This window comes from Neopelma chrysocephalum, unplaced genomic scaffold (genome assembly GCF_003984885.1).
Source record: "Neopelma chrysocephalum unplaced genomic scaffold, ASM398488v2 Primary Assembly neopelma1_64, whole genome shotgun sequence".
NCBI lineage: Eukaryota > Metazoa > Chordata > Aves > Passeriformes > Pipridae > Neopelma > Neopelma chrysocephalum.
This window is the reverse complement of record NW_020897721.1, coordinates 4089149-4114992: the sequence shown is the minus strand read 5'-3', so window position 1 is coordinate 4114992 and position 25844 is coordinate 4089149. Positions and strand designations below refer to the sequence as shown.

The following is a 25844-nucleotide window of genomic DNA, read 5'->3' as shown; positions in this document are numbered from 1 at the left end:
GTCTGCAGTGAGCACACTTGACCACAGAAGTGCAGGAGGAAGGCAGGGCTTGCTCCATGCTGTATGGACCAGTGCAGCACTCTGCACAGAACCACTTCCCTCCTGTGCCCAGTACGAGCCTGCCCGGGCACGACCGCAGTACGGAAAGGGATGCAGTCCAGCTGAGGAGTGGTAGATGGAAAATGGAGCATGGGACTGCTGGGCAAGGGGACTGGAAATAGCAGCTATGGTCACACCAGAGGAGGAGTCAGGTGGGTGTCTGGGGATAACGGAGTAAGAGAGAAAAACACAAGTCTCCATGGGAGAAAGATGAGGGGAAAAACCAAAGAGAAGGTGAGGAATGGGATGAGCCTGGACTTGGGACAAAGCTGTAGTGGAGAGCTGTGAAGCAGGAGTCGGGATCAGGTAGGACATGGGTGATGTAGTTGGGGCCCCAAAGTTGATGCTGGGGGCAGGAGCAGTAAATCCTACAGTAACAACAGCCTTCGCCTGCCAGCACCAGGAGTGGATCTCAGGGCTGCTGGTGCCCATGGACATCTATGAAACCTCCTGGCAAAGAGTTTCTCTTGTTCCATTGCAGATCCATCTCCCCTTAAAGAAGACCCACTACTATCAGTTCCCATCAGCTGAAGCAGCAGAAAGCTACACAATGGAGTACAAGTTTCTGACACTGCTAACGGTCCATGCAAGGGTCAACATCATCATGTGAAATAAAACTGGGGTTTTTTTCCAATGGACTAAACCTTCCCTCCCAACATTTACAAAGAAAATGCTAAGGCTAAAACAAGAGAGGTAAAACAGGAGGAAAACCCAACCATGTTCATACTGAGGAGGTGAAAATGTGGCTGTTAACAGTTGTGAAGCATTAAGATGACAAATGCTGCAGAAAAGCCATAGAAAGGAAGATTCATGTCTCCTGCATAAGGTACAGTAGTGAAGGTTTCAGACAGAAACTGAAAAAAGGAAAATGAGGAATATGGAGATCCCCTCATATTCAGCAACATTCAGTAAGCACCACTCATTCTGGCTGTTGACTATGTTTCATGTTGACTATGAAAATATATGGTGGAATAAAAAACAGGAACAAGTTTTAGTGTGCAGCGTAAAGGAGGCAATGCTGCTACCCCAAGCTAAGATTACATCAGCATCCTGAATGCTGGTATTTTTTCCCTTTCTGAATATATGCTTTGTGGCAACAACAAGACTGTAATACACTTCCTGGGTGTGCAGTGATTCAAGTTGTCCCTAAACAATACTTGGCTCTGTAACTCCCAATGCAAATAAGACCCCCTGCCCCAACAACAGCAGAGATGAAGGCGAGGGATAAGGTGGTGAGTTTTATATCAATTTTGCTAGTTCTGTCCTTTGTGTGTGTGTGTTTACTGTCTGTGCTCCTGGTGTTGCTTTCAAGAAAGGTTAGGTCATTTTACCATATATGATCCTTCCTGGTTAACCTGCACCAGATGTATAATGTACTCCCTGCTGAATCGCCCTGAAGACTCCTTTGGGAGCTGTACTTACTGACTCTAGGGCTCATCTGACTCCATGACTGCCCCATCCCCAGCACTCCCTCTCCCTAGTCCTATTCCAATGAGTGCATGCTGCTTTTGAGCTCCTTTTTAAAAATAGGTTTATCGAAAAGGCTGCAGCATGATCCTAATAACTGCCTTCAAAACAGTGATTGAATGCTTTGAGCAATTATGGTCCTTCGGAATGCTGTCTGCCATTTCCCATCCCTTCAATAATTACTGCCTTTTTCTAAGGTACCAACATGTTTTTCAAAGTGCTACCTGGTGAGGTAGCTTTCACAAAGCCCATCTGTTAATTCTCTGTTAGCAAATTCCTAAAATTAAAGTATCAAAGAGGAAGGAAAGTGGACACTTCCTAGGCATGGTAATAAAAGCAGTAGGAAGAAAATAGTGTGGCTCTCAGGAGGCATGGCTTGCAAATCCAGAAGTTAAATAAAATACCATACCTTGACTTTAACAGAAACACTTAAAAATACCATCTCTGGCCAGCGCTGTGACAGAGTTGAAGTCAGCACAGGACTGGGACATCATTGCTGACAGTTACCTGCTCCCTCCTGTGCCTCCAACTTTATTTTTAGTTTGAAAGTACTAGGCTGCATCTCATCTACCCCAGTAACCAGTGTTGAAGTGTTCCCTCCATTTCAGTGTCCAGAGACTTGCCAAGCCCATTATTAAGTGATGAGGTCTCCCACCATGTCCCCAGGGAGATTATCCCACAGCCTACCAGACCACATCATTAGGAAAATGCTCTAGATGGCCAACCTAAATTGTGTCTAATTCAATCCCATTACTCCCAGCTGTACCATTTGGACCACCCTAAATATGCCCATATTACTCTGTAGAAGGAGAAGGATGAGAGCTGGTTTGAGTTACGTTTGCCTATCATTTGTGGTAGCTGTTCTCCTGCCATCCTCCTTGCATGGGACTGGAATTCATTTTGTGAGAGGTCAGTGCACCACTGGCTCAAAGAGCTCTTGTACCCCGAGCTGCCTGGGCAGTGTGGCCAGGACTCACATGGTAGAGCAGGGAACATACAGCCAGTTCTGCAGCAAAGCCAACTGAGGGATCTGCCTGAGGCTGTGTAGGATGATTCAGGGATATTTCTACCTTTGATGAATCCTGGCTGATGCTTTGGAATAAGGGACTGCTGTATTTTTATTTTTTTAATGTTTCTGGGAAGGTGTGTGCAGTTTTGCTGCACAGACTGGGGTCAGCAGCCAGCTGCTACTGCTTACATCTGCTGAAGGGTGATCAGCTTGCAAGAAAAGGTGGCTCCTACCCAAGAGAACTAGGTTTTTTCCTAACCTGGCCATGGAGGCTCGAGTTTGAAGAAGGAAAAGTTACCAAACAGAACAACACAGCCAAAGTTTTGATGAAAGGGGCAATATGGAAACAGACTTAGAGGGCCACACCAAAAGCTTGGCACAGGATACAGGAACTCTTGGGCAGGGGAAAGGAAGTCATGGCATGCTTTCACAGCAAAAAAGAGAAGACCCAGTTTACTACGGGACCAGCTGAGGTCAGAAGAGACATGCTGGGCTGGAAAGACTCCACGGTTCAGGAAATAAGTCATGAACTTCGCAGACAGATCCCAGACCACCGAGGCAAACCTGACCCCCAGCCCAAAGAAATTCTAGAATGGTTAGGAAACTGAGGCAGGGAAATGAACTGAGGCTTTATTATTTTTTTCTTGCTCAGCATAATGGTATATTTATAATGCACTGAATATGTCTTTGCTAACGTCAATCATACGTTTCTGAGCAGTTTAACTTGAGGGCCCCCAGACTCATTAAGAACTGGGTTTCAGCTTTGGGGAGGTGAGCAATAGACTCTACAAGAACAGGCAAATGAACCACGGGTTACAGCTCTGTTACTCTCCCTGCAAATACATCTACAGACCCTGAAAAATATTCAGACAAGGATGACAAGGACAAACAAGAAGAAAGAACAGTTTCCATACTACAGTCAACCAGACTAGGATCTGCACCCTGGAAGAGACTTCTGAAGCAGATGTGAGCAAGGTCAAAGGGTCATATTTCTGTTTGGTATGATGTACTAAAGAAATCAAACATACTCCTGTTTCCTAAAATATTAGCTAAGTCTGCACCCTGTGTCCTCACAGTTCCCACTGCAGGTTAACAACCAAATGTGACCTCTCCAGACGATTCATGCAGATATGTAGATGTGGCACTTAGGGACATGGTTTAGGGGTGGACTTGGCAGTGTTAGGTTTGCGGGTGGACCTGATGATCTTAAAGGACTCTTCCAACCTAAATGATTCTATGCTCAGGGGAGGACACAAATGGAACATCATGAATAGTGCAACTCTTCAGTGACGGGGGGCAATGAACCCCACAAGGGACATGGATTCAGACTGATGTGATGGATAAAGCTTATGAATAAACACAGAGCTACACAGGGCCCAAGACCACAGTGCACAGAACACTCCCTGTGTGTTACCTCCAGTATCTGAGACTTGCAACTGCAAGATCAATAATTTGTTTTCATGAGTCCTTTTTACTTTTAGTTTCAATTTAAAGGAAAATTTGTCATATGCAAAGCTGACAATAGGTTACGCTATACTACGTTAAGTGCAAACCCTGCTCTGTATCACCAATTGGGAATCCACCCACGAAGACAAAGCAAGGAAATAAATCTTGATCTGACTAAATAACTTCACATGGAGCCTGCAAAGGAACTCACTTTTGTCCTCAGTCCACACACGAGAGCAGGGATCTGCCAAACCCTAACCATAAATATTCATTAAAAAGCCTCTGCTTGGGATGCAGTCACTGAGACAGCCATTTCCTGCCCATTATCTCTTAGGGCAGGAAATCAACAGTTCCACTCAGGCGGTTACCACCGAGCCCTCACCACCAACACTTCCACTGGATGGCTGAACTTTGCCTAAATGAGGGCCACGTAGTTGTATTCCTTTCTGAAGCCCCAAAATAGCACTTCATAGCAGTAAAGATCTGAATATAGCTGCCCTTGTCTTTAGTATGGAGAACAGCAGCTCCTAGTTTGATGCTCCACCTTGAGCTTTTGCTTGGAGCGAGGTGAATGGGAACATACTGGCACCGTGGGTTGACAGCAGGCACAGAGAAGGACGTCTGTGTGATCAGTAATTTGACTGCTTCGCCCCTGACACTGACAAAGATTACTAGTCAAAATAATGGCTCCTTCTGCTGAGGACAACCTCAAGCTGATCCAATTGTGGTCTCTGGGAAAAGACTGTCTCAGCACCCAATCTTGTTCTTTATAACAAGAACAACAGAGCTTTGCTGCCAACTTCAGAGGATCAAGTCTCTGAACTGTTCTCATGCCAAGAAGCTGTACTTTCCATGAAAAACAAATCCTGATATTATAGGACACTCCACTGCAGAACTGTCACTGTTTATTGGCACTTCATGAAGAGGCAGGAGTAAAATCTCAAGGAAAAAGTTCTGAAAATGATTACAAATGCACAGTAAATACAGCTTCTGCACTTACCTTTGCTTTCCAGCCTCTGATCGCTTCCAATCAAACAGTCCTTGATGTCAGCACCCTTCTCTATAACGGCATTGTGACAAATAACACTGCCCTGAAGACAGCACCTACAACATAAACACAAGTAAACCAAGAAAGTAATTCAAATGACAAGTACAAAATGAAGGTATCCACTGAAATATCTAATGATTCTGTGACATGATCCTGTGAGCAGGTTCAGTTCTGCTCTTTTCTCAAAAACTCCATTCTTCTCCTGATCCTCACACCCAGTTGCTGGAAAAACTTAAATGCCAGGTGTCAGAAGGGGTTTGCAAAAGAGAGTTTGCCGTTTTACCTCCTGTTAGAACAGCTTTCCTCTACATTTCCTCAACCGAATAAATACTTAACTGAATAAATAAAGACTTGGGACCTGGATCAAGTTTTGTATTTTCCACAGACAGTCTGGGTAACTGCGGGGGTGGCTTCTCTGCTCAGTTTCTCAGTTAAAAAGAGGAGCAGCAGCCCAGTCCCTCCCTGCAAATTTTGCTGAGAAATTTTAAATGTTCCAGCTTGCCAGGTACTAAGAAAGGGTGAAGAGAAGCGGCAGATCAATACTTCAGCTGGTTGGCTTTGTGCATATTACATTCAAGTACTCAAATATGATTACTCTGCAGTACTAAACCAATGAAACCCACACTAGACCTGCTCTACCTGCCCTGGATATCTTCACACTCACGTTGCCTTTGACACCACAAAGTCTAAAATGCTACGCAGGATGGAACTGTAGCAAAAGTCACCTTATTCCAAAATGTATTTTAATCTGTAATAACCAGCTTTCAAATCTGCCCATCTGATTGTCCAGATAGGAAAGGAGTTCTGAGTCCCAAGTGCTGGCTTTGTAACTGCTCTGCTGAGAGATGCCTGAGTGAGTTCTGCATTGCTCTGAGTCCCTCCATTCAGTAAAATGGAACTTGTAAATCTTTACTAGTATCTGTGGTGTGTCCTGAAACGCTGTTCACTCAGCATCATAAGTAGCGTTAAATGGCATTAAATGTCATTTCTTTCAAAGCCACAGAGAAGAAAATAGCTATGATGCAAATGATTTCTTTCCACATGTGCAAAGATAGGTAGAAGTCATTGAAAGACTGGAAACACATATAAGAAGTGTTTAAAAATCCTCACTCTAACACATATCAAAACCACCTGACTGGGAAGAAGGTATAAGCAAGATCTATAATCCCAGAGAGATGCAGGTAATCTGTTCTCCCATATTAGTGCTACTGTGAACCAAAGCATTTCATATCTGCTCCCCAGTATTTCTGCTAATATTAATTACAATAATTGTGAATATCTTTCCTATCCTCAGTCCAACAGCTGATCTCTGTCAAAAGCTGAAGTTTTTAGGTTCAGTGACTTTCTGTACAGTGGGTTGCACAGTTTAATGACCTGCAACCCTTCCCCACCTTGGTCACAGGCAGCACCACTATTCAGTGCACTAGTGAAACATGGCTGCAGTGCACCATCCGGCTGGCTCATGGACAGAACTGTTACCCTGGAGTCATCCAACAGCACAGAGAGGTCTTGGTATCAGGTCAAAGCCCTGAGCCTCAATTCTGTACTGAATGGAGAGCTAGCCAGTTGTGGTCCTCAAGAGAAAAGAGAAACATCAGTCCTCACTCCAGACTGCTGATCCCAAAATTAACTTACAGTATCTTCCTGCTTACACATCACTATTATCTAGTACACAGAATTTGTAATTAAACATATTGCAATTGTGTGGCTTATGTGAGTCTGACCAGAAACCATCTGCCCCACAAAACCAGCATGAATTCTGCAGGAGTAAAAGCAATAAAACCGGACCCTCAGTCGCAGTGGTTTGCAGTTACGACCCCCCTTGAACAGACTGTCCCCTCTGAACAATTATTCTTTTAACTCACTTAAACTCCCCCTTCTCTGACCTATAAGGAGGCAATACGAGCAATTATTCTACAGGCAACCAGCTCAGGTTGCCTTGGCAAGGTTTTTACTAACATGTTAATAAGATAAAAAGCGGCAAAGATACACAGCAGACCCCTGCCTGCCTTTGCTCTCACACTGTCACGATCTGCTTCCTCTCCAACAGCCTCGTGTGCCGGCACAGCCGCTCAGGCCATCGTCTTGTGCAACAGCGGTTACTGAGAGCAAGAGCAACTCAGCATTTGCAGCCAGGCTAGGGAAGGGATCAGTGGAGGGAGGACTGCCCACACCGCTGCCATCCTGACTTGGCTTTCAACAGGACTAGTGAAGGGAATGGGAGAAGTTGCTCATTTCCCACTGAAATGGCTCCCATCCAAAACACGCACTCCGGAATACCCCCTCCTCCATTGCTTCGAGCCAGTCAGATGAAAGCTTTCCCCTGCAAACTTTTAGGTTCCCACCATCTATCACTTCTCCTGAGCATGAGAGCAGCTGTGAGTGCACTACACCTTTCAGCATTACCCTCATGCAGGAGGATATTCCCCAAAAGAGAGGGGATTTAAGCTGTCGGTGTGGAGTCCAGGCTGGAGAACACTGCATGTGTGTTCAGAGACTACTTGAGGATAGTCTTTCAACTTCCAGAGAAAGAATAGCATTGTAACTAAGAAACTGCTGATGACATTAACATCAAAGATAAGGGGGGTTCCTGCCAAACCATTTGTTGGGAGGGACAGGCCAGGGAACCAAGATGAACTTGCCTGTGCCAGGTGTTCGCAAATCAACCCTACCCCAGTGCCAGGGTAAAACAAAACCCAAGAGCTCCACCACCCCGGGAGTTTCTTAAAACTTATAAACCCAACCAACTGCAGAAGTTTTAAAACCATACTCAATGCTCAGATTACCCCAATCACACAAACCAGCAGCAAATCCGGCTTTTATTGCTCAAGTGGAACAAAACTTCAAGAGATAAAAACACAATTTGTGGGTGTTCCCTTCACCCGCTGACAGATGTAACACAGCCATTTTGAAACCACTTGTAAATGCCTCTTTTCTTTAAAAAAAAAAAAGTTATAAAGTCTGCCAAGAGAAGTATTTTGTGTATTTATTTAATTTTTACTATTTTTTCAAGTTGAAGACTAAGGAATAAACTTTTAATTCTCTCACAGGGTAAATATCATATCTCAGGGCACTCTGCTGTAGTCTCCTTGGCTAAACTGCCACCACGGTTCCTGCCTTGCTTAACAATTAGGTGCTATTAGCCCTCAAAGGTGCTCTGACAGCGTCCAGCTTCCTCAGCTCTGGTGTGTGTGCGCATACGCGCACATTGATGTACTGCTTTATAATGCAAACCATATTTATTTTTTCCCCTGAAAATGTAGTATATTTTTAAACTTTTCAGCACGGTGAAAACGGATATCTTCTGACCTTAAAATCCAAAGAGCATGTTCAAACCCACAAGAGGAACTAATTTGGGGCATTTGATTTATGGCTGAAATTTCAATTTGAATTTGTTTTAAGTGTAATCACAAACTGAAAGTCTGGCAGCTGGGTGTTTTTCAGAAAATAAATAAAAATATTCGGTGTGCGTCTGCATTCTAGAGAGAGCATTTTACAAGCCCAGTCCTGTAGTGGGAACAGATGTAGCTCAAGCATTAATTTGTTATACAGGTACAACGTGCAAATGGGAGCATGTGAGAGAGAGTGTGCGGGTATGTCTGTGTCTGTGCGTACGCTGAGCGCCTGTATCTGTGAGACAGAGAGGCTGACTTTGGGGTGGGTTTTTTTGAAAGTGAGAGAACAAGAGCAAAAGGAGTAGTGGCCAAGGAGGCATGGGGGGATTACAAGGATTTAGGTCTTTAAACTGCAGACCACCTAACAAGATCACTCTGAAATGCCACTAATTTCAGTTAAGGCCACAGACCTCCCTTCCTCTGCCCTCCCTCTCTCCCCCATTGTAAACAAGTAATCCCAGCAGAAAACAACAGAGAGCAAAATGTACACACATTCTGCAACATTCCAGGTCCTTCTTTATCTTTTATTTATTTTTCTAAAAGGTCAGCGTATGTATGGAGGGAGGGGGGAGGGGAAGAAAGCCAAAAAAACCTCAAGTCCATCTCTTGTGTGGGCTTGAAGGAAGCTGGGAGAAAGCAAAGTCCAAGAGCACACAATATGGAGCTTTTATAGCACAGCAATTCCTCGACTCGGCTTACTTTCCCCTCCCTCTATTTGTGGCAAAGTCACATAGCTTTAAACCAAAGGACAGGGTGGTCGATTACATCTGAAAGAAATGTAAAGAATTGAGAAAGAATTCCATCTCCTGTCGAAATTATAAATAAGGAAGTATTAGTCCCAGAGACAGGCTGATTTATGCAGCCCTGGAACTGCTGACTTTCAGCCCGAGTATCGGTCTGTAAATCAAACTCTTAAATCAAGTGTGTCAATCGCTGCAGTGCTGCAATACTCGGGAAAAGAAAGGCACCTACCACTGAAAGCAGGAAGATTGCCAGGGGACTGAGGTGCCGTACCCTTCTTCATTTTATAAAGTGCAAATCTGAGATCAAACATCCTTTGGGGGAACGGGAAATCAAAATTCGCAGTGCTCAGCACACCAGGAGCAGGCAGCAGGAGTCCAAGACACAACCCCCTAATTACAGGCTACCCACTGATTATTTAGGACTCTGTGATTAAAGTGATGAACGCTCCTGGGAGAAAGGGGCTTAAGTAACTGAGGTCAAGACCCCAACTGCAGCTCTCGCCCTGGTTGTGCAAGCTTAGGAAGGTATGAATGTCACAGGTTTGCCTTACAGCAAATCTCCTGAAATGCCAATGGAACTTATCCAGGTCTGGTACTTTAATCCAATTGTGCCAAAACCCCGACATAATCTCTGTTGGGCAGCAAAGCAAATGAGGTGTCTAAAATGCAATGCTTAAAACTATAGACTCACGAGAGAAAGAAAGAGCCTGGAGCACAAAGCTGAGGACAGCCTGTTGGTACTGCTCTGCCATGCCAAGAAGTCGGGTCTCTTGCTCCTCCAGATGAGCTATGAAAAGGAGAGACTGATGCAGGAGTTAAAAGCAAAGGGTGACATGCCTCGGCAGCTACTTTGCTGACTGAGGGGTAACAGATGTGGATTCCCCTGGGAGCAACATCCCATTCTGCCCTCACCAAGAAGATAACAGCCACAACAGGCACCTTATTAACCCTGAGAGGTGGCAAGGAGACAGGTAGAGCTCTAAAGCCTACCAGCAACCCCTCGAGGAATCCTCCGTTAGCTAGTGAGTCGGTAGCTGGGACTCACGATCACAGGGGTGAGGCACAAAGACCACAGGAAAACAGGGAAGAAGCAAAAACACTACTAGGGAACTTGGGAACCCAAAATGTTCCTGTCACCATCATGCTTTACACACCAATACATTTTTTACACCAACACGCTTTTATACACAAATGAGAACTCAGGGCACTGTGAATCTCACGTTAAACACTCAAGTAAATACCAAAGACTACAATAGATGCCAGCAGTACATGCTATAATTTATAGATACATTTCAAAGCAAGCATTCTTAAGTGAATTTGGGCTTTGATCTCCTGTTTTTCCCCTTGGGGGTAACAAAATCATTCTACCAACCCCCCTAAATTCTTCACCCGTCTCTGAGGGTGTTTTCGCTAAGGAACTTGTTTCGTGTCTCTTTTCTAGCCAAGCTCATCACTGTGGTATGGCTCCTTTACACTTCTTCCCCACACCCTAAACATTTTGCATTACATATTGTATATACTTGCCAGCACTCGTATTTTCCAACGAAAGTTCAACTGACCTTAAAGGATTGCCTCAAACCTACCTTAATGTGTTTTATTAAGTGAAACTAAGGCTGCCGGGGGAGGTCGCCTGGAAGGTTGTGCCTCACCTCTGAAACTTCAGTTAAATCCAGCTGATCTTGGAACAAACCAATTGGTGGCCTTTTATGTAGCTGCAAGCTCGGGATTGCACACTTCAGCAAAAGTACTCTGCGAGGAGTTTACACCAGGAAACCCCACACGCAGGAAAACTGATCTCCCTCTGGATTCTCCTTTGCAAAGTAGGAGGGCCATGTCCTGCAGGATTTTATAGACACTCTGCTGATGGCCAGGAAAAGCTACTGATGTCTATGTGAAGGAAAGAAAGCAGAAAAATTATATGTTCACTCTCATCTCTGGGTTTGCTTTACTTTCTCACTATCTGGCACAGTCAGACCCTGTGAGGTAACAGGCACAGTAAAAAGACACTTTCTCTTGAGTTTTTCAAGGGCAATTCTGGGTTAAGAGCTGTGCTCTTTATAAGACATTATTGGTTAAATCAGCTTCCATATCATATGGGCTAGGTTGACACTGAAATGGCTTTTTTAAATGTCATCCTTACAAACTGAAGCTGGCCTCTTAGATCCAAGCTGAACTTGTTCAACTCCATCGTCCCCTTAGGAATCTAAGAGACACAATTCTGGCACAATGTGATGATCTCTTCCTTTTCCATTACCCAAGTGGGGGAAGATTTTAAAGAGCATCAGAGACACTCACATCCAGATTCCCACCAAAACCCAACAGCAATCAGCAGCTTGTGAAAAATCTCCACACTCTTCAATTAGACCCATGTGGCTAGCAGGAGGCACAAGCTTATTTATAGCTCTGAAGTCAGACATAACCCTGGCCACCTGAAGAAGTAGAATGAGAGGAGATATTTTAAAATGCCACTTTTCAGAGCTCATCTGTGCTTTAAGTTCAACATTTGATGTACAAGATGTTTGGAAAATTGGGAAGAGCTCCCTGCACTATCAGGGAGACATCTGCATCTGAGATTAAAGAACAGGTGATTTATTTAAGACAGATTGATGTACCAGGAAGCTAGCCAGAAGAAAAAATTTTTTTGAGGAGCTGCTAGTAATAATGTTTCAGACATTCACAAGATAACAGGTATTATATGAGAAATTTCCTAAATACATTAGGTACAGCAGAATTTTACTTTAGTTGAAAGTAACTGAAAACCAGTCCTGCAAGTAGCTTCACCACTTCCTGCTTGTTAGTTTCCTACTTTGCTCTCTCTTCCTCAATTTATCTTCCTGCAAACTCTGCTGGCCAGAGGTTGTCTCTATTCACTATCTTCTATAGCATGTGCAGTGAATTAAATAGAAGAATGAAAATTATGGTTCCTGACCAAAAATGTTTAGTTTAAAGCCAAGAAGTGTGACAGAAAGGACAGAATTGATACATAATCAAGAGAAATAAGAGCCCTTTTTACAGGCAAGGACTATACACAGCTTTCTTCATGTATTCCTTGTTTATACGTATCCATGATATACTTTATCCATATATTTAAGCTGAGTATGTGCTTCTTCTGAATTAAGTTCTCACTTTTCTTGTGCTTTCTGTGGTATCTATTCTAAACTCATTCTTCTTTCCAGGGCTAGCATATGGTAGGGGGGCAATTGACGGCATGAGACAAAGTGTCCAGAAGACAAAACCCATCTTAAAAAAATGATTCACGATACAAAATGTTTGGGAATTCCAGCATAAGCAAATCTTTATCTCCAGCTTCGCAAGCTGTGGTGCTGGAAACAACCTCATCTCCTCATTCCTTTTCATGAGGTTACATACTGTAAAATATGTTGCCCTGGCAATAGGATCATTCCTTTGTACTGCCATTGTCCAAGGGGAAAAAGACTACTTAGGCACTGAACCCCTATAAAGGCTCAATTCCATCCTGGTTTTAATTAGAACTTTCTTCAAACTGCTGACTGTTTCTACATCAGGTGCTGATTTGGCACTATTGAGGAAACAACCAATAAACTTCACAATCAATCTGCAGTTAGTAGTCAATCTAGCTCGCCTTGCTTGTTGTTTTCTTCCTTTGTACATTTTCTCATAGAAAGTAGAAATAAATTGAAGACATGTGGTAAACTAGAGTAGCCTTTAACCAGTCGCACGTGGTCTCTCTCCAGTCCCCTCACTGAGTAACATTACAGCATCTGTGCCATCTACTTTCACACAGGTAGCCCAAACACCTTAAACAAAATCCAGTGGATAACTTACTCTCTTCACATGACTCAAGAAAGAAGATGCTAGTTTTGGCTGACGTAACATTTTCGGTGCCAGTTCTTCCTCAACAAATCTGGGTACTTTAGTCCTTCATACAAATTTTTAATCCAGCCTATTCTTTCTGCCAAGGGAGTCAGAACTCCCCAAGGTTCACCACACCTCCCTGCAGGACTCGTCCAGCTTTCCCTCTGTCCTCAACATTCACATCACCTCCCTGCAGTTTGTAACCTGAAGCTTTGGTGTCACCTCCCTTGCATTCCAAGTTCCCTGATGCTGCAACACTCTGCAGTTTGCTGCCATCATGTGCAGCCTGACCCAAATCGTATCTGCCTGTCTTTCTAACCCCTTCCCTTTCCAAAAGGTGACCTTAGCAGCGTGTCACATGGGGAGTTTCAGCAGTTCTTTCTGGGTAGTGTGTTTTTACATAGTTTTACAACATGCTGTAAGCTTTACAAACAAAGAGTCATGCTATTGCTCAGTGATTCCTGCCCCTCCACACAATAACCTCAGTCACATCTGCAGTCCCAATCCCTCAACTGAGAGCCCACTGCATCAGGCTATCCAGCAACTGTCTGCTGCAAACTCCTTTCTGGAAGGAATCGTCTCCTTCTTCCACTGCTATTACCAGTTTGGGATGCAGCTTGAGGAGTTTAGTGGTGAGGAATCTTTTGAGACATCATGTCAAAATATATCCACAGGATGGACACCAGGACAAAGACACCACTGTATAATTAAAGGGGCAACCTTGCAGAACTCCAGACAGAGAACTGTTAAGTATCAAAAACATAAATACCAGAGGAAGGAATATCTGCCCGTCAGAGCTTGCGATTCTACATCCCACAAACTATACCTGTGCTAGCAAGACCCCATGCCACACACGGCATCTTTGACCACAGACCACTGTAAACCACTCAGGAACAGAGATGTGTCTCTATACATTGCAAATGCAAAGAAGGAGACTAAAGGGAACATTGGAACAGCTTCCTGAGTTGGTCAACAGACCTCAAATTGTTCCTGATTTTCAAATGAGGACCACCATCTTCTAAGTCAACAGCTGCCAAGTTGAACTCAGGAGGTACTGCCTAAAATTCTCTGGTCTGTGCCAGGCATCTGACTAGACATGTCATTTATCTTTTCCAGCATCCAAATCCAATCATTACCAATGAGCATTTTTCTGACAAAATTATAGGTGAGACAGGTTTAACTTTTTTGGTTACTCTGTGAAGATCTGGTACTTTCTAGCTGCGGAGGTGAAATCTTGATGCAAATCTTGTGCCATTTGTCCTCTCTGATAATCAGACCAGCCTATTTATGATTTCCATAAAAACATAATTTGAAGCAGAATGCTCTCCTGTACTTCCTTGAGAAAAGAAAAACAGCAAAATACTTCATTTCAGACACTAAATCTAGCACAGAGTCCTGGGGGTACTGACTACCAGCACGTCAACAAGACCAATTCAAAGCATGCCTTACTGTGGACTCAATATTTATCTGAGCTTTCCAGGCTTGCTTCTTCAACTAACCTCTAAGTAGTTCCAAAGATTGTGGGTTTTTCCCTACTATAGTCCCATCTCCTGAATTTTTATGTTCATTTTCCATGACCAAGGAAGAAGGACATACTGTGCACATAACAAAATGGCCAAGCTCCTTCCAGTAAGTGTATACACTGGGATAGTTTTACTAACAAACAAGAGATTTCGAAATATTTATATGCAGGGATGGAATAAAGGATTCAACATGTTTTTCCTGTTAATATTATTTGTAATGCTCAGAGCACTTCGGCACAAGGTCCTGTATGACCAGAGCAATTAGATGTTCTTGCTGCCAGAAGCTAGCAAACCAAGTAAAACAACAAAACTGGTAAAAATAAAGCCAATGTTTGATAAAAACCCCAACAAACCAACCACTAACTGCCAAAACAAAAACCAGAACAGGAACCCGAAACTAAATTAATCCATTCATATCTTGGTTTCATTTCAAAATAGCCAAGTGTGCCCAAGGATACCAAATGAAACACAGTTATAGAATCACAGAGTCGTTTGGGTTGCAAGGGACCTTTAAGGCCTATGTATTCCTCACCCCCTTAAATAAGCAGGGACATCTTCGACTAGGCCAGGTTGATCAGGGTCCCATCCAGGCTGGCCTTGAGCACTTCCAGGGGCAGCCACAACTTCTCTGGGCAACCTGTGCCAGTGCCTCACAACCCTCACAGCAAAGAATGTCTTCCTTATATCTAATCTAAGTCTACATTCTTTTAGTTAAAAACCATTAGGCCTTGTCCTATTGCAACAGGCTGGGCTGAAAAGTTTGTACCCATCACTTTTACAAGCCCCCTTTAAGTACTGAGAGGCCACAATGAAGCCTCCCCAGAGCCTTCTCTTCTCCAGGCTGACCAACCCCAACTCTCTCAGTCTGTCTTCACAGGACAGATGCTCCAGCCCTCTGATCAGTCCCTGTCTTGTGGTCCATTCAACTCAAGAAGTGTGGGAAGAGAGACTGCCAGTGAAGAAAAAGGCAAAAAAGGGGCTGAGTACCTCAGCCTTTTCCTTGTCTGTTGTGACCAGTTTCCCAGCCTTGCTTATTAGGGGGGCATATCTACATCACTTTTCATTTGCAAATGGTAACCAGCTTCAGTCAGTCTGTGGGTGTTACACATTGCCTCTTTGCAATTGAGATGTAATGAAGGGACTCCTGCACAAAAGATGCATCAATCCAGGGATCCTGTTGTGCTGCTCCACCTCTGATGCAAACAGAACAAACAGAAGGGCAGTCCCAAGCCACTGCAGAGACTAAGGACACACACAGCTACTGCAGGAGCATTCAGACAGACAAAGTTTTCAAGTGACCTATAATTTCAGCTCGATTAGTAGATTTTCTCCAACTATGTAACTCAGTGCAGCCATTTGTCACTGAGCTCTGGGGAGCCATCCAGAGGGAACAAGAACTGTTTCTCTGCTGCAGCCTGTCACCTGGGCAGTCAGCATCTCTCAGCACTTGTGCTGCTGTATAAATTACATCCCTCCCAGCTTGGTCAAGGATGTCCATCATTCAGCACATATGTAATCTTCACTATTTTATTGTCTCATTGATGGAAGAATTAGCTGCACAGTGGGAAACACATTAAGAAAGGACTACCAATTATTTTGCCCTGTTACTAACTTCTTTAATCCCCCGTAATCTCTTCTAAGGGGGATTCATATCTACTCAAATCACTTCACAGGAGACATATATAATGTAACGGAAGCCCTACACACCAGGGAAAACAAAAAACCCTGCTACTGATCCTCCAGAGTATCAAATGCACCAGCCATTGCTGGTGAACAGATCATAATTTGCAAACACTGTGCAATGGCACTGTCTAAGATAATCCCAGTTCCTTGATCCATTCAGTTGGGAAGGTCATCACCACCTAGTCCATAACCTCTGTTCCTCCAATAATGAACCAACCACAGCCTAAAAATAGGAATCTGGTTTTGTTCTAAGCACCTTGTGGTGTTTCCCACCTGCATAGCAAGATTCTATTTATCCATTTCAGAAGCTGGTATAAAACGTGGTGAAGCTATTCAAAACCTTTTTCTGGTTTGGAGGTATAACGTGTGCATCTCGAAGCTGCAGGAACTATGGCACAGGATCCCCAAATAACATAACAGGAAAACTATCAAGAAATAAACATTTTACATCTTTTTTTTTTCGGGGGGGGGTTGGGAAGTTGTTGTTGGTTTGGGTTTTTTGGGGTTTTTTTGAGTTTTCTGGGATTTTCTACATTGACATAGTGAATTGAAGCTGCTGATCACTTTTTCAGCTAAGATGGGGGAAAAAAAAGAACGTAAGATTCAACCCAGAGAAGCTGGAGGTGATGTAAGTAGCAAGGGAAATACCAAGGCAGTGCCACGTCGCTCTTGATAACTGAACTTAGAATGCAGAGCAATTTTTGCATCAAAAAAGATTTACCAAATCTTTCTTCTCTGAGTTATCTAAACATCTTTGTCTTTTCCATAATATGTGCAATGAACGCTGCTGGGTCCAGCAGGTAACCTTCAGTTACCACTCACATTTGACTCAGGCACTAATATAGTAGTCCATTAGTATAGTTGAGCTAATCAAGTTAGCATTAAAATGTATATTCTTTAAATGACAGTTTTTGTCCACTTCTCAGTGCAATTCCAGAAGTTTCCAATATACAGGACCTTAGATGGTAAAACTGGCTTACTTGCAGGACATCTGCTGTGTAACAAAAAAAATTAATTAGATCTGTCACTTTATTATGCTCATTTTGACCCATATCAGCCAACACATACTGACTTTCCAATTAAAGATGAAGACTTTTTCTAAGTTGGTGATTAGATAAAGCCTGAGCTATTTTAGAGACACTTGGGAGGAGAGGTGTTCATAAGGAGTTGTCCACTGTGGGCAGTTTAAAGCCAAACCACATATAATTTATCCACCTGTTGCAAATGGATCCATCAACATGTGTAAGAATCGCTAGCATTTTAACAAAAATCTATCAGATTTAACCAAAGTAATGGAAGAGTCAAAATACATAGGAAAAAAATACATACAAATCTTTCACTACAAGCAAGGCTTCTTTCAACAAAGCTCAGCAGCTAGAATATTTCTGTTTCTCACTACTTGTGTATGAATGACTTCATGCTCCTCTAATCTTAAGACTTACCATGATACCATAAGAAATACTTTATCAGCTCAGTATCTGTGCAGTTCTACACAATATTGATTACAGTATGCTTTGAAATAAAGATCCAGGGTCTATAGTCTTAATTCTGGCTGTAGAGGAATAATTACAAATTAGACTCCAGTGCATCAGTGTGCAGTAACCATAGGGCAGCTGAAGGTGGTAAACCCCTGGGACTAGGAGTTTTTTCACTCTTTGGTGGCTACATTGTTTTCACCAAGAGTGACTGGGGATGACATTGTTTTCCAGAAATTCACAAAAATGCTGCCCCAAAAGTCAGTTTATCCCTCTTAAAAAAATAATATATCACCAACTTTACGATGCTTGTGGAACTTTGTGAAATGTTTAACATAATGACTCTGGGATCGATTTAAGATTTAGAATACTACTATATACCAATGCAGACAAACACAAGGTGATTTGGGACTCTTCATAAAAACTGCAGTATTTATACACCCAGCTGCCTCTGTGATTTAATGGTAAAGCTGCTGACCTCACATGCAAAACCATATCATTATGACTGTGGCATCAATTCATTAATCAAAGTGACAGAGCATCTTATGATCAAATGAGAGAGGTTCCTCTACTTTTTATGACAGCAGTGCTTGTGATACAGCTATACTGGATCCATCTGTGATTGAACTGGAAACCAGCTATTTTCTATACTCAATGGAATTCTGATTTATGATGTGCTTGAAATTACTGTGGATTTCTATTAAAGACAAACACTTTGTGGTAAGGTACCATACTTACCTGTAATTTAGTTATGTAACAGTAGTATCCTCCATAGACCCCACATCCTTTGGGGTTTTATGTTTTTCAGATATGCAACTTTCAGAGCCAACTTGGCATTTTTTAAGAGCTTGGCCTTTTTCCTGAGGCCCTAAGAAAACCTCAAGCCATGAAGGAGCAGGGAATTTATACAGGTCTGCACAGACTCAATCAGCAGTTTCCTTTCCACTGACATCCACAGGAAGCCAGCACGTATGGAAAGATGGGGGCATGCAGACATCAACAATTACAGATAGGCCACTTTTCCCACATTTGGAAATGTAGAGCTCAAGGCTAACTATTTAGTCAATGTCTTTAGTGCATGAGAAACCTCTGCTAGCTGGTAGATTTTCTCTTTGAAAAGTTTATTCATTTATTCTATTACTCAGCATAGGCAATGGTAAAGTAAAGCTGCAGGACAACAGAAAAGGGCCAAAGAAAATGACATTTTAGGGAAAGCTGTAATGTTCAGAGGCAAGAAGAACATTTCTATCTGGTAAGTGTACCACTTCAAAATATGTTTTGTGCCTCTATTTTAGGTCTATTCACAGACCCAGCCACTGAAATAAAGCTTGGAAGAATGGCACTCAAGCTCATACAGACTCAAACATCCACTTGACTTACCTACACATTCTGAAGATGACAGGATCTACTGTAAAAAGAAGAAATTTATGTTCCAAGACTGCAGTCCTCTCATTAATTCATTTCACTTGTGCACTACTAGACTGCTTATAGAGACTTATTTCTGACTCAGTCTTTAGAAACACACCCTCTGGTATCATCTCTTCCAGCTGAGAATTCTTTACAGGACAACAATTACTGACTCAGGACCTATCTAGAAAAAGAAACTGCAAATTTAGGGAACCAAGGTACAAAAAGGTAACATACCCTTCCTCAATTGTAACAGAATTCATGATGATGCAGTTTGTTATCTTAACTTTGTCTTTTATGGTACACATGCTGCCGATGATGGAGTGTTTAATGGATGTCTTCTCCCCGATTTGTGTGGATGACCCAACGATACTGTCTGATCCCACCTATGGAAGAAAACAACAGAAACTAGCAAAAGCACAAGGATTTCTCCAATATGTGTTCTCCATACACCTCGCCTAAACAGTGTGTCTCAAGCACTCATCAACAAAGTTTACCATGCTCTACCCCGAGGGATCCTTGGCAGAGGAAAGATCCAGAAATTTGGGCAGTTGGACAGTCTTCTCAAGGTCTATTAGCTTGGTCAAACTCCATTAGCAGCTCTGGCTCTGTAGGTCTCATGCAGTAAGGTAAGAACAGGCCTGCTTGTACTCACTGGTTTCACTCAGGTTTGCCCAGTGAGACCTGTCAAAGGGAGGCTTGAAGGTGGTATTCAACCAAAATGCTTTAGCGAGAAGCTAAAATACTGATCCCTTCTGGGTTTGGTGTCCTTTGGGAGGCAAACTGCTCAACTACCAGGAACTGCCATTAGGGAACAAAAGACTGCACTGGGGTCTTGGGAGTAAGAAAGAATTTTTACCAAACATCTTAAAAGACAGAAATTAAAAGGCAGGAACCCATGGGTGAGTCTACAGGAGATTCTGGGCTGTATCACCTGTACTGCCATTCCACACTTCAGAACTCAGCTTCACTTCCAATGATGGAACTGAATTTTAGCAAGCAATTTTTGAAGCACAGTGTGTGCAAAGTGTATTGAAAGAGCAGAGATGGAAAAAGGGAGCACTTACCATGCCTCTGTCAGTGATCTGTGCAGACCCATGAACCAGTGGCTCTTCCAGACCCAGATTAAGCAATAGCTTGGGAACCTGGATGGAAAAACCCACATCACAAGTTAACATGACAGTGCTGTACCCACACATTACATAAACAGCTCAAAGATGGTTCTGGTTCCTAATGCACTACTGCATCTGACATAAACATTTTAATTTACAGGAAAAGGTAGGTTACTGCATTTTAAATGTCCACCAAGTGTGATTTATTATCTTCCACTTTTGTAAAGGAGACAGGTACACACCGCCACTGCAGTGCACTGCATGTCTCCTCTCAACTTGGCTTCCCACCTGTGGAGAAGCAGTGGATCAGCAGCAGCTGAACACAGTGACATCCTGTACGTTATTACAATATCCAGCATCTGCCATTGCAATTGCTGCTCAATGTGTTTTATGCTGTTCAGTAAAGCAAGGGAGGGAAGCAAATAATACCAAATATAAATCAGTAAACTGGCTTAAAAAGATGACTATGTTAAACCCACTCCACAGGGTAGCACACCGAGGTAGAGGCAACAAAATTGTATTTCAGATGTTTAAGCAGAAAGAAACTAAAGTTGATCAAGTGGCTATTCCAGATGGTAGAAAGCTGCACAAGAAAAGGCTCTTGACAGGGAGAAGGCAGGTGTTAGATAAGCAGGCAAAGCAGCGATGGTAATAGAGAGAGACACAGCCCGTGAGGTAGCCAAGAACAAATCCATGGAGAGCAATTCTGAACTGGTTCCTGAAGAGAAAGAGGAGCCAGAGTTGCAGGAGGATGGGATATCACTCCATCATTCCTCTTTTTGTGGGTGAAAGAGCAGCCTGAGGCATTCTGCATCTCCTGGCGTCAGGCTGGGGCCAAGGTCACACACCACAGAGGAGGTGATGACAGCCCGGACGGGGAGTTCAGGGGAGGTGGGAGCCTTGCAGCAATGCACAGACACGGTGCTGCAGTCACTGGCAGGGGTGATGCAATGTATGATGTGTCTCGGTAGGACAGAGATGGCAGTCAAAGAAACACGGGGGACTCAGAAGGTGGCAAAGTGATGCCTGAGGGCTAGGAGGTCCGTGTGCCACAGCAAACTGAACTCCTGAGAGAGAGGCAGGGTGTGCTGGGCTGCTGTGGAGCTCCCCACATGCTGTTTTGGCCAGCCAGGATGTTTGCACGGACTGTCCATCTGGGAGGTCAACTGGAGTCTCAGCACAGTGATGGTGCAACTGGGTTTGCCTAAAGGGAGGGAGCAGCACTCATTAAGTCTCTCTTTTCTTTACCCAGGCACCTATTTTTACAAAACTCTTAGAAAAGTTTATCTTTGAGATCTTTATTGCTTTGTTGAATTTGGCTGAATGATGCCAGCAATTTCCAAAGTTGCTATGAAGGAGCTGCCATACAGCACAACTGTGTAAAATGACCTCCTTAGAAAGCTGGGATAACAAGGGCTGATGGCTAGGGAGTGAACCTCTAGAAGCAAATCCCATAGATCTGAAGAAGATGGGATCAGATCAGAAAATACATCTCAAGATCTCAAATGAGATGATAGTTGCAGGAAATTATTTGGATATTCATAATATGACCAGCCTGTTTCCCTTCCAGCAGGCAAGGATGGATAAATAGTGCTGGTTTTCACACGGTAAGAATTTTCACAATTGATGCTTCATTCAGATGAGTGAGGTGAGCTCATCACAGATCTGAGCTATCATTTCTATTTGCCTGTTGTCCCCAGTAGACATTTTCACATCTGTAGCTCTTTACATCTTGCAGTTGGTCCTTCCCACTGGATTTGTGTTTTGTTTATTAAAAAAAAAAAAAAGAGTAGATTAGATCCTTCAGTCCAAGGTGCAGGCACTACAGAAAACCACCAGCTTACCAGAACACCACAAACTAGGTCAATCCACCCAGATGATGCTGGCTGGGTGAAGGGATGTTGTCCTCACCTGACACATAGATCCAAGCAAGGAACACACACCAAAGAATACCTACAGCACAGGCTGGAAAGATTCCTGCTATCCACTGTTGATCTGTGGGAGGGGAAAGACATGAAGAAAGGCTCTTGCCCTCCTCAGTGGAAAGGTGGTGTGGTGAAATAAATAAAGGATTTTACTGGCCAGAGCAAAGACCTTATTAGAATCAGTCAATGGTAGTGCAGCCTGAGGGGTAACCCAAGAAAGCTACCAGCTCAAGCATTTTACTCTGAAAAGGAAGGTTAGACTGGGGGCAGGAGTCAGAGGGAGTGCCTGGGTCAAAGCAAGGTTTAAGATGTGTTTGGATTTAATTCATCTTACAAAGAAACTATTTCCTGCTATTGAAGATAACTCCCTCCTGAACCCACCTGCCCACACACAGGCTGCAGGCATCCAGAAAACCAGCTGGAAGTGAAATGATGTGAGCAAACTGTTTCCTCACCAGAAGGGCAATGGGTTAGGATGCCATTCCTTCCCGCAGCTACTGGACTGGACTGCTACTGCTCTATAACCCTGTCCTTTTGGACCTCTATGTTATAGGTCCTGGCTTTGCAGCAAGGGAATCAGAATCAGGTCCGTGAAGACCAAGACAAGGACAAACAAGATACCAAAAGTCTTCCTTAATGACCAACAAAACAGGTAAAAAAAGCAGATCAAATGAATTGTGTATCTTTTATGAGGATCAGCAAGACAAACAAAACGTGGTGGCACTGAAAAAAGGAACTCCTTTCTCACAACTCCTCATTAAGGTCCATTTTACATTTTACCTCAACATAGTTTCCTTCGAAATTTTACCGTCCTGAAAAAGTTAAAAATTCAAAGAAAATCCTTTCCAAAGTTGAAGGCCCCAATGTGATTTCAAAACACTAATTCTTTGTACCACCCAGGAGCAAACGTATTTCCTGAACTGACCAAAATGTAGAATATTTAGGTTAAAAAAAAAAACAACCAACCAAAAAACAAAAAACCAACACAAAAAAGCCCACATGGAGTCTGACTGGCTTAAGTCAATAACTTTTTACTGAAGTGGCTGCTGCCAAATGTACACGCACACTTCCCCTAGCAAGCGGTGTTCACCTTTAACCCTTTGGGCACACTTGTTCCTGCTATTCTTGGGGAAAGTTTTCTCTTTCTGACAGGCAGCAATGCTGCCTCTCTTCCTCATGTCTCCAGCCACAAAGCAAATAATTTTATTTCTGTGTTCCTCTACAGGCACCAAGGAGAAAGAGCTCCAGTGTGTAAACTCACGCTGCCACGCTGCAATTCTGATTTGCATGAATTAATCCATTCGTGTTATTTAAATGAAATCAGCTCAATCTGAGAGCAAATGCAAGGCAGTGACCACTTCCAGGATTCCCAATACAACATTATCGCCCTCCCAGCCCCACTTCCACAAATCCTGAGTCTTTCCTTACTGCACTCCTTCTAAGTCTTTCAAAACTAGAGGAAGCTGTCCACTCCTGATAGCAACGAAGTTCATCACTAGCAGAGCAAAGTGAGAACTTGTACATTGCATCAGCCAGTGTAGTAAAATTCCCCCAAAAGACCCAAATCTCCACCCCACAAACATATTAAGAGCTTTTATTCAGCAGCTCATTAGCTAGTACAGGATTTCCCAAATCCTCCCCAGTGATTTTTTTATTTTATGAATTCTCAGTAGTGTGAAAGTGAAAGCTGCAACAGATGCTGCAACAGATCAACCTTTCACCTCTGTGTTTACCCGAAGTACCACTGTAGTGAAACCTGTTCATAAAATAATTCTTTCATTATGGAAATCATTAGGCAATAGGGTAGTTTAAGTCTTCCAGCAAATTGTTAATAACCTTTGTCATTATCACAGACAAACATCTACTAGGAAGAGTCCAGTCAGAACTGATCTTGCCTTTAGGACATGGAGGACATTGATTAGATAAGCTACCAAAGCTACTTCCATCCTTATTTTCCACACTTCTTGGCTCTTTGGCTGCAGGTCTTGCCCCAGCCCCTCAAAAACATGGGAGTGCGTGGGGTGAAGGTTTTCTTAGCTAAATCAAAGCCATGGAGTAAATTAGTGACAGACTTGTTTCCTGGCCTCACATCCCTATCCAGCAACCAGCAGGGCGATGTGCCTAGATAAGATGGCAGTGGTTCAATTCCCACATACTCCTCAGCTGTATCGCAGGGAGCCACTCCTGGAGGGTAAAATGTGCCATAAACTACTGCTGTATTCCCAAGATTCTGTATTTTCCTCACCTGTCTGTTTGCTTCAATGTACAGCCCAAGAGTGTTCACTCGGTAGCACAGCCCCTCTTTCATTATATGGACGTAGCAGCGCACTTTTCCTTCGTGGAGAGTTTCAGTCATATCTCCTCTGTGATCATTCCAACACGAGTTATCTGGAGCAGGTTTCAGCAAGCTATTATCTTCCTTTATGAAACTATAAATGTCTGGAGAACACACACATGCATGAAGTTAAGACAGGACTTAATGAAATACTTTCTGAAGAGGAATACCATTAAAATAGTGTTGGTGAAGGGAAATCTTTGCCTCACCTCATCTCAATGGCTGGATACTTAGCAATCATTAACAGATTTTATCACATGTAGTGAGTAAGTGCTTATTTTTATTCTGCAGGTGTGAATCAAGGAATCAGGGCAGATGCAATGTTTTGCCCAAGGTCACACAAGGAGACAGCGGAAATGTTAAAAATAGGTTCCAAGATCTGAGATCCTGTCCAGTTCCCAGTGCAGGGTGGTTAAGGCTTAGCCTGTTGTCCTATGCAATTTTAAGAACTCCCTCCTAAAATTACATTTTCAAAAATGCATTTATATATCCTGTACTCTGGAAGAAAAATTACAGAGCCCGTAGCTGACTTGTTTATGATTTACATCAAAATAAGGAAGGACAAAAGAATTTATATAATGCATAATACTGTTTGAAAAAGAAATCTGCTAGAATCTTTCTTGTCATGAGAAAAAAACCCCAGATCTCCAAACTAGTGTTTCAGGCTAATTCTGTACTCTACTCAGTAACTCAGCTGTAGCATATGGACTTTAAAACTTCCACATACCCAAATTTTTGATACTTGTACTGACCTAGGGATGCTTGTTCTCTTTTCTTTTGGTCCTCTTCTTTGTTGTCTAGTCCTTGCTGCAATGATGTGGGAGAAGAGAATTGTTTCCTAACCAGATGTGGAATCAGTTCACTCCGGAGAGATGTGATTGTCCTGGGGAAGGAGATGCACACATGAATGCTAAAACTTACATGTCTTCATTTTCTTTGCATAACATTATAAGGCATTTTGCACATTTTTCATGAGGATAAATCAAAATGCCAGGTATTGAAAGACACTAAGACAATGTCCACTAGTCACATGCTTCCTTAATGCATTAAAATATAAAGAAAGACTGAAAATAAGGAAAAAACTTCATCTTTAGAACTAATTCCCCTATACTTTAACAGAGATACCTATAATTTATTATAGCCTCACACTGCAATTCATACTTGTGTGCAGATGGAATGCAGAAAGTACCAACATTATAATGACAACAACCAAAATCCTCTTTATGTGGCTTAAAAAATGGCATCAATTGACACAAAAAGAGAGAATAAAGAGTGTATAGAGGAAAAAGGAAAGCAGCTCCTTTTCTTTGTGATAAAAACATGGAAATGCTCAAGCATATATG

General features: G+C 42.8%; 1 protein-coding gene across 1 annotated transcript in view; it reads right to left on the bottom strand.

Annotated features, from left to right (window-relative positions):
- EIF2B3 (eukaryotic translation initiation factor 2B subunit gamma) overlaps positions 1-25844 on the bottom strand; it is a 98703-nt gene that overhangs the window by 6559 nt on the left and 66300 nt on the right. The window contains exons 6-10 of the mRNA XM_027683183.1: positions 25254-25384; positions 24412-24605; positions 20197-20274; positions 19367-19515; positions 5022-5125 (exon numbers count right to left, since the gene is read on the bottom strand). Of these exons, the coding sequence (XP_027538984.1) occupies positions 5022-5125; positions 19367-19515; positions 20197-20274; positions 24412-24605; positions 25254-25384 (656 nt within the window). The remainder of the gene's footprint in view (positions 1-5021; positions 5126-19366; positions 19516-20196; positions 20275-24411; positions 24606-25253; positions 25385-25844) is intronic.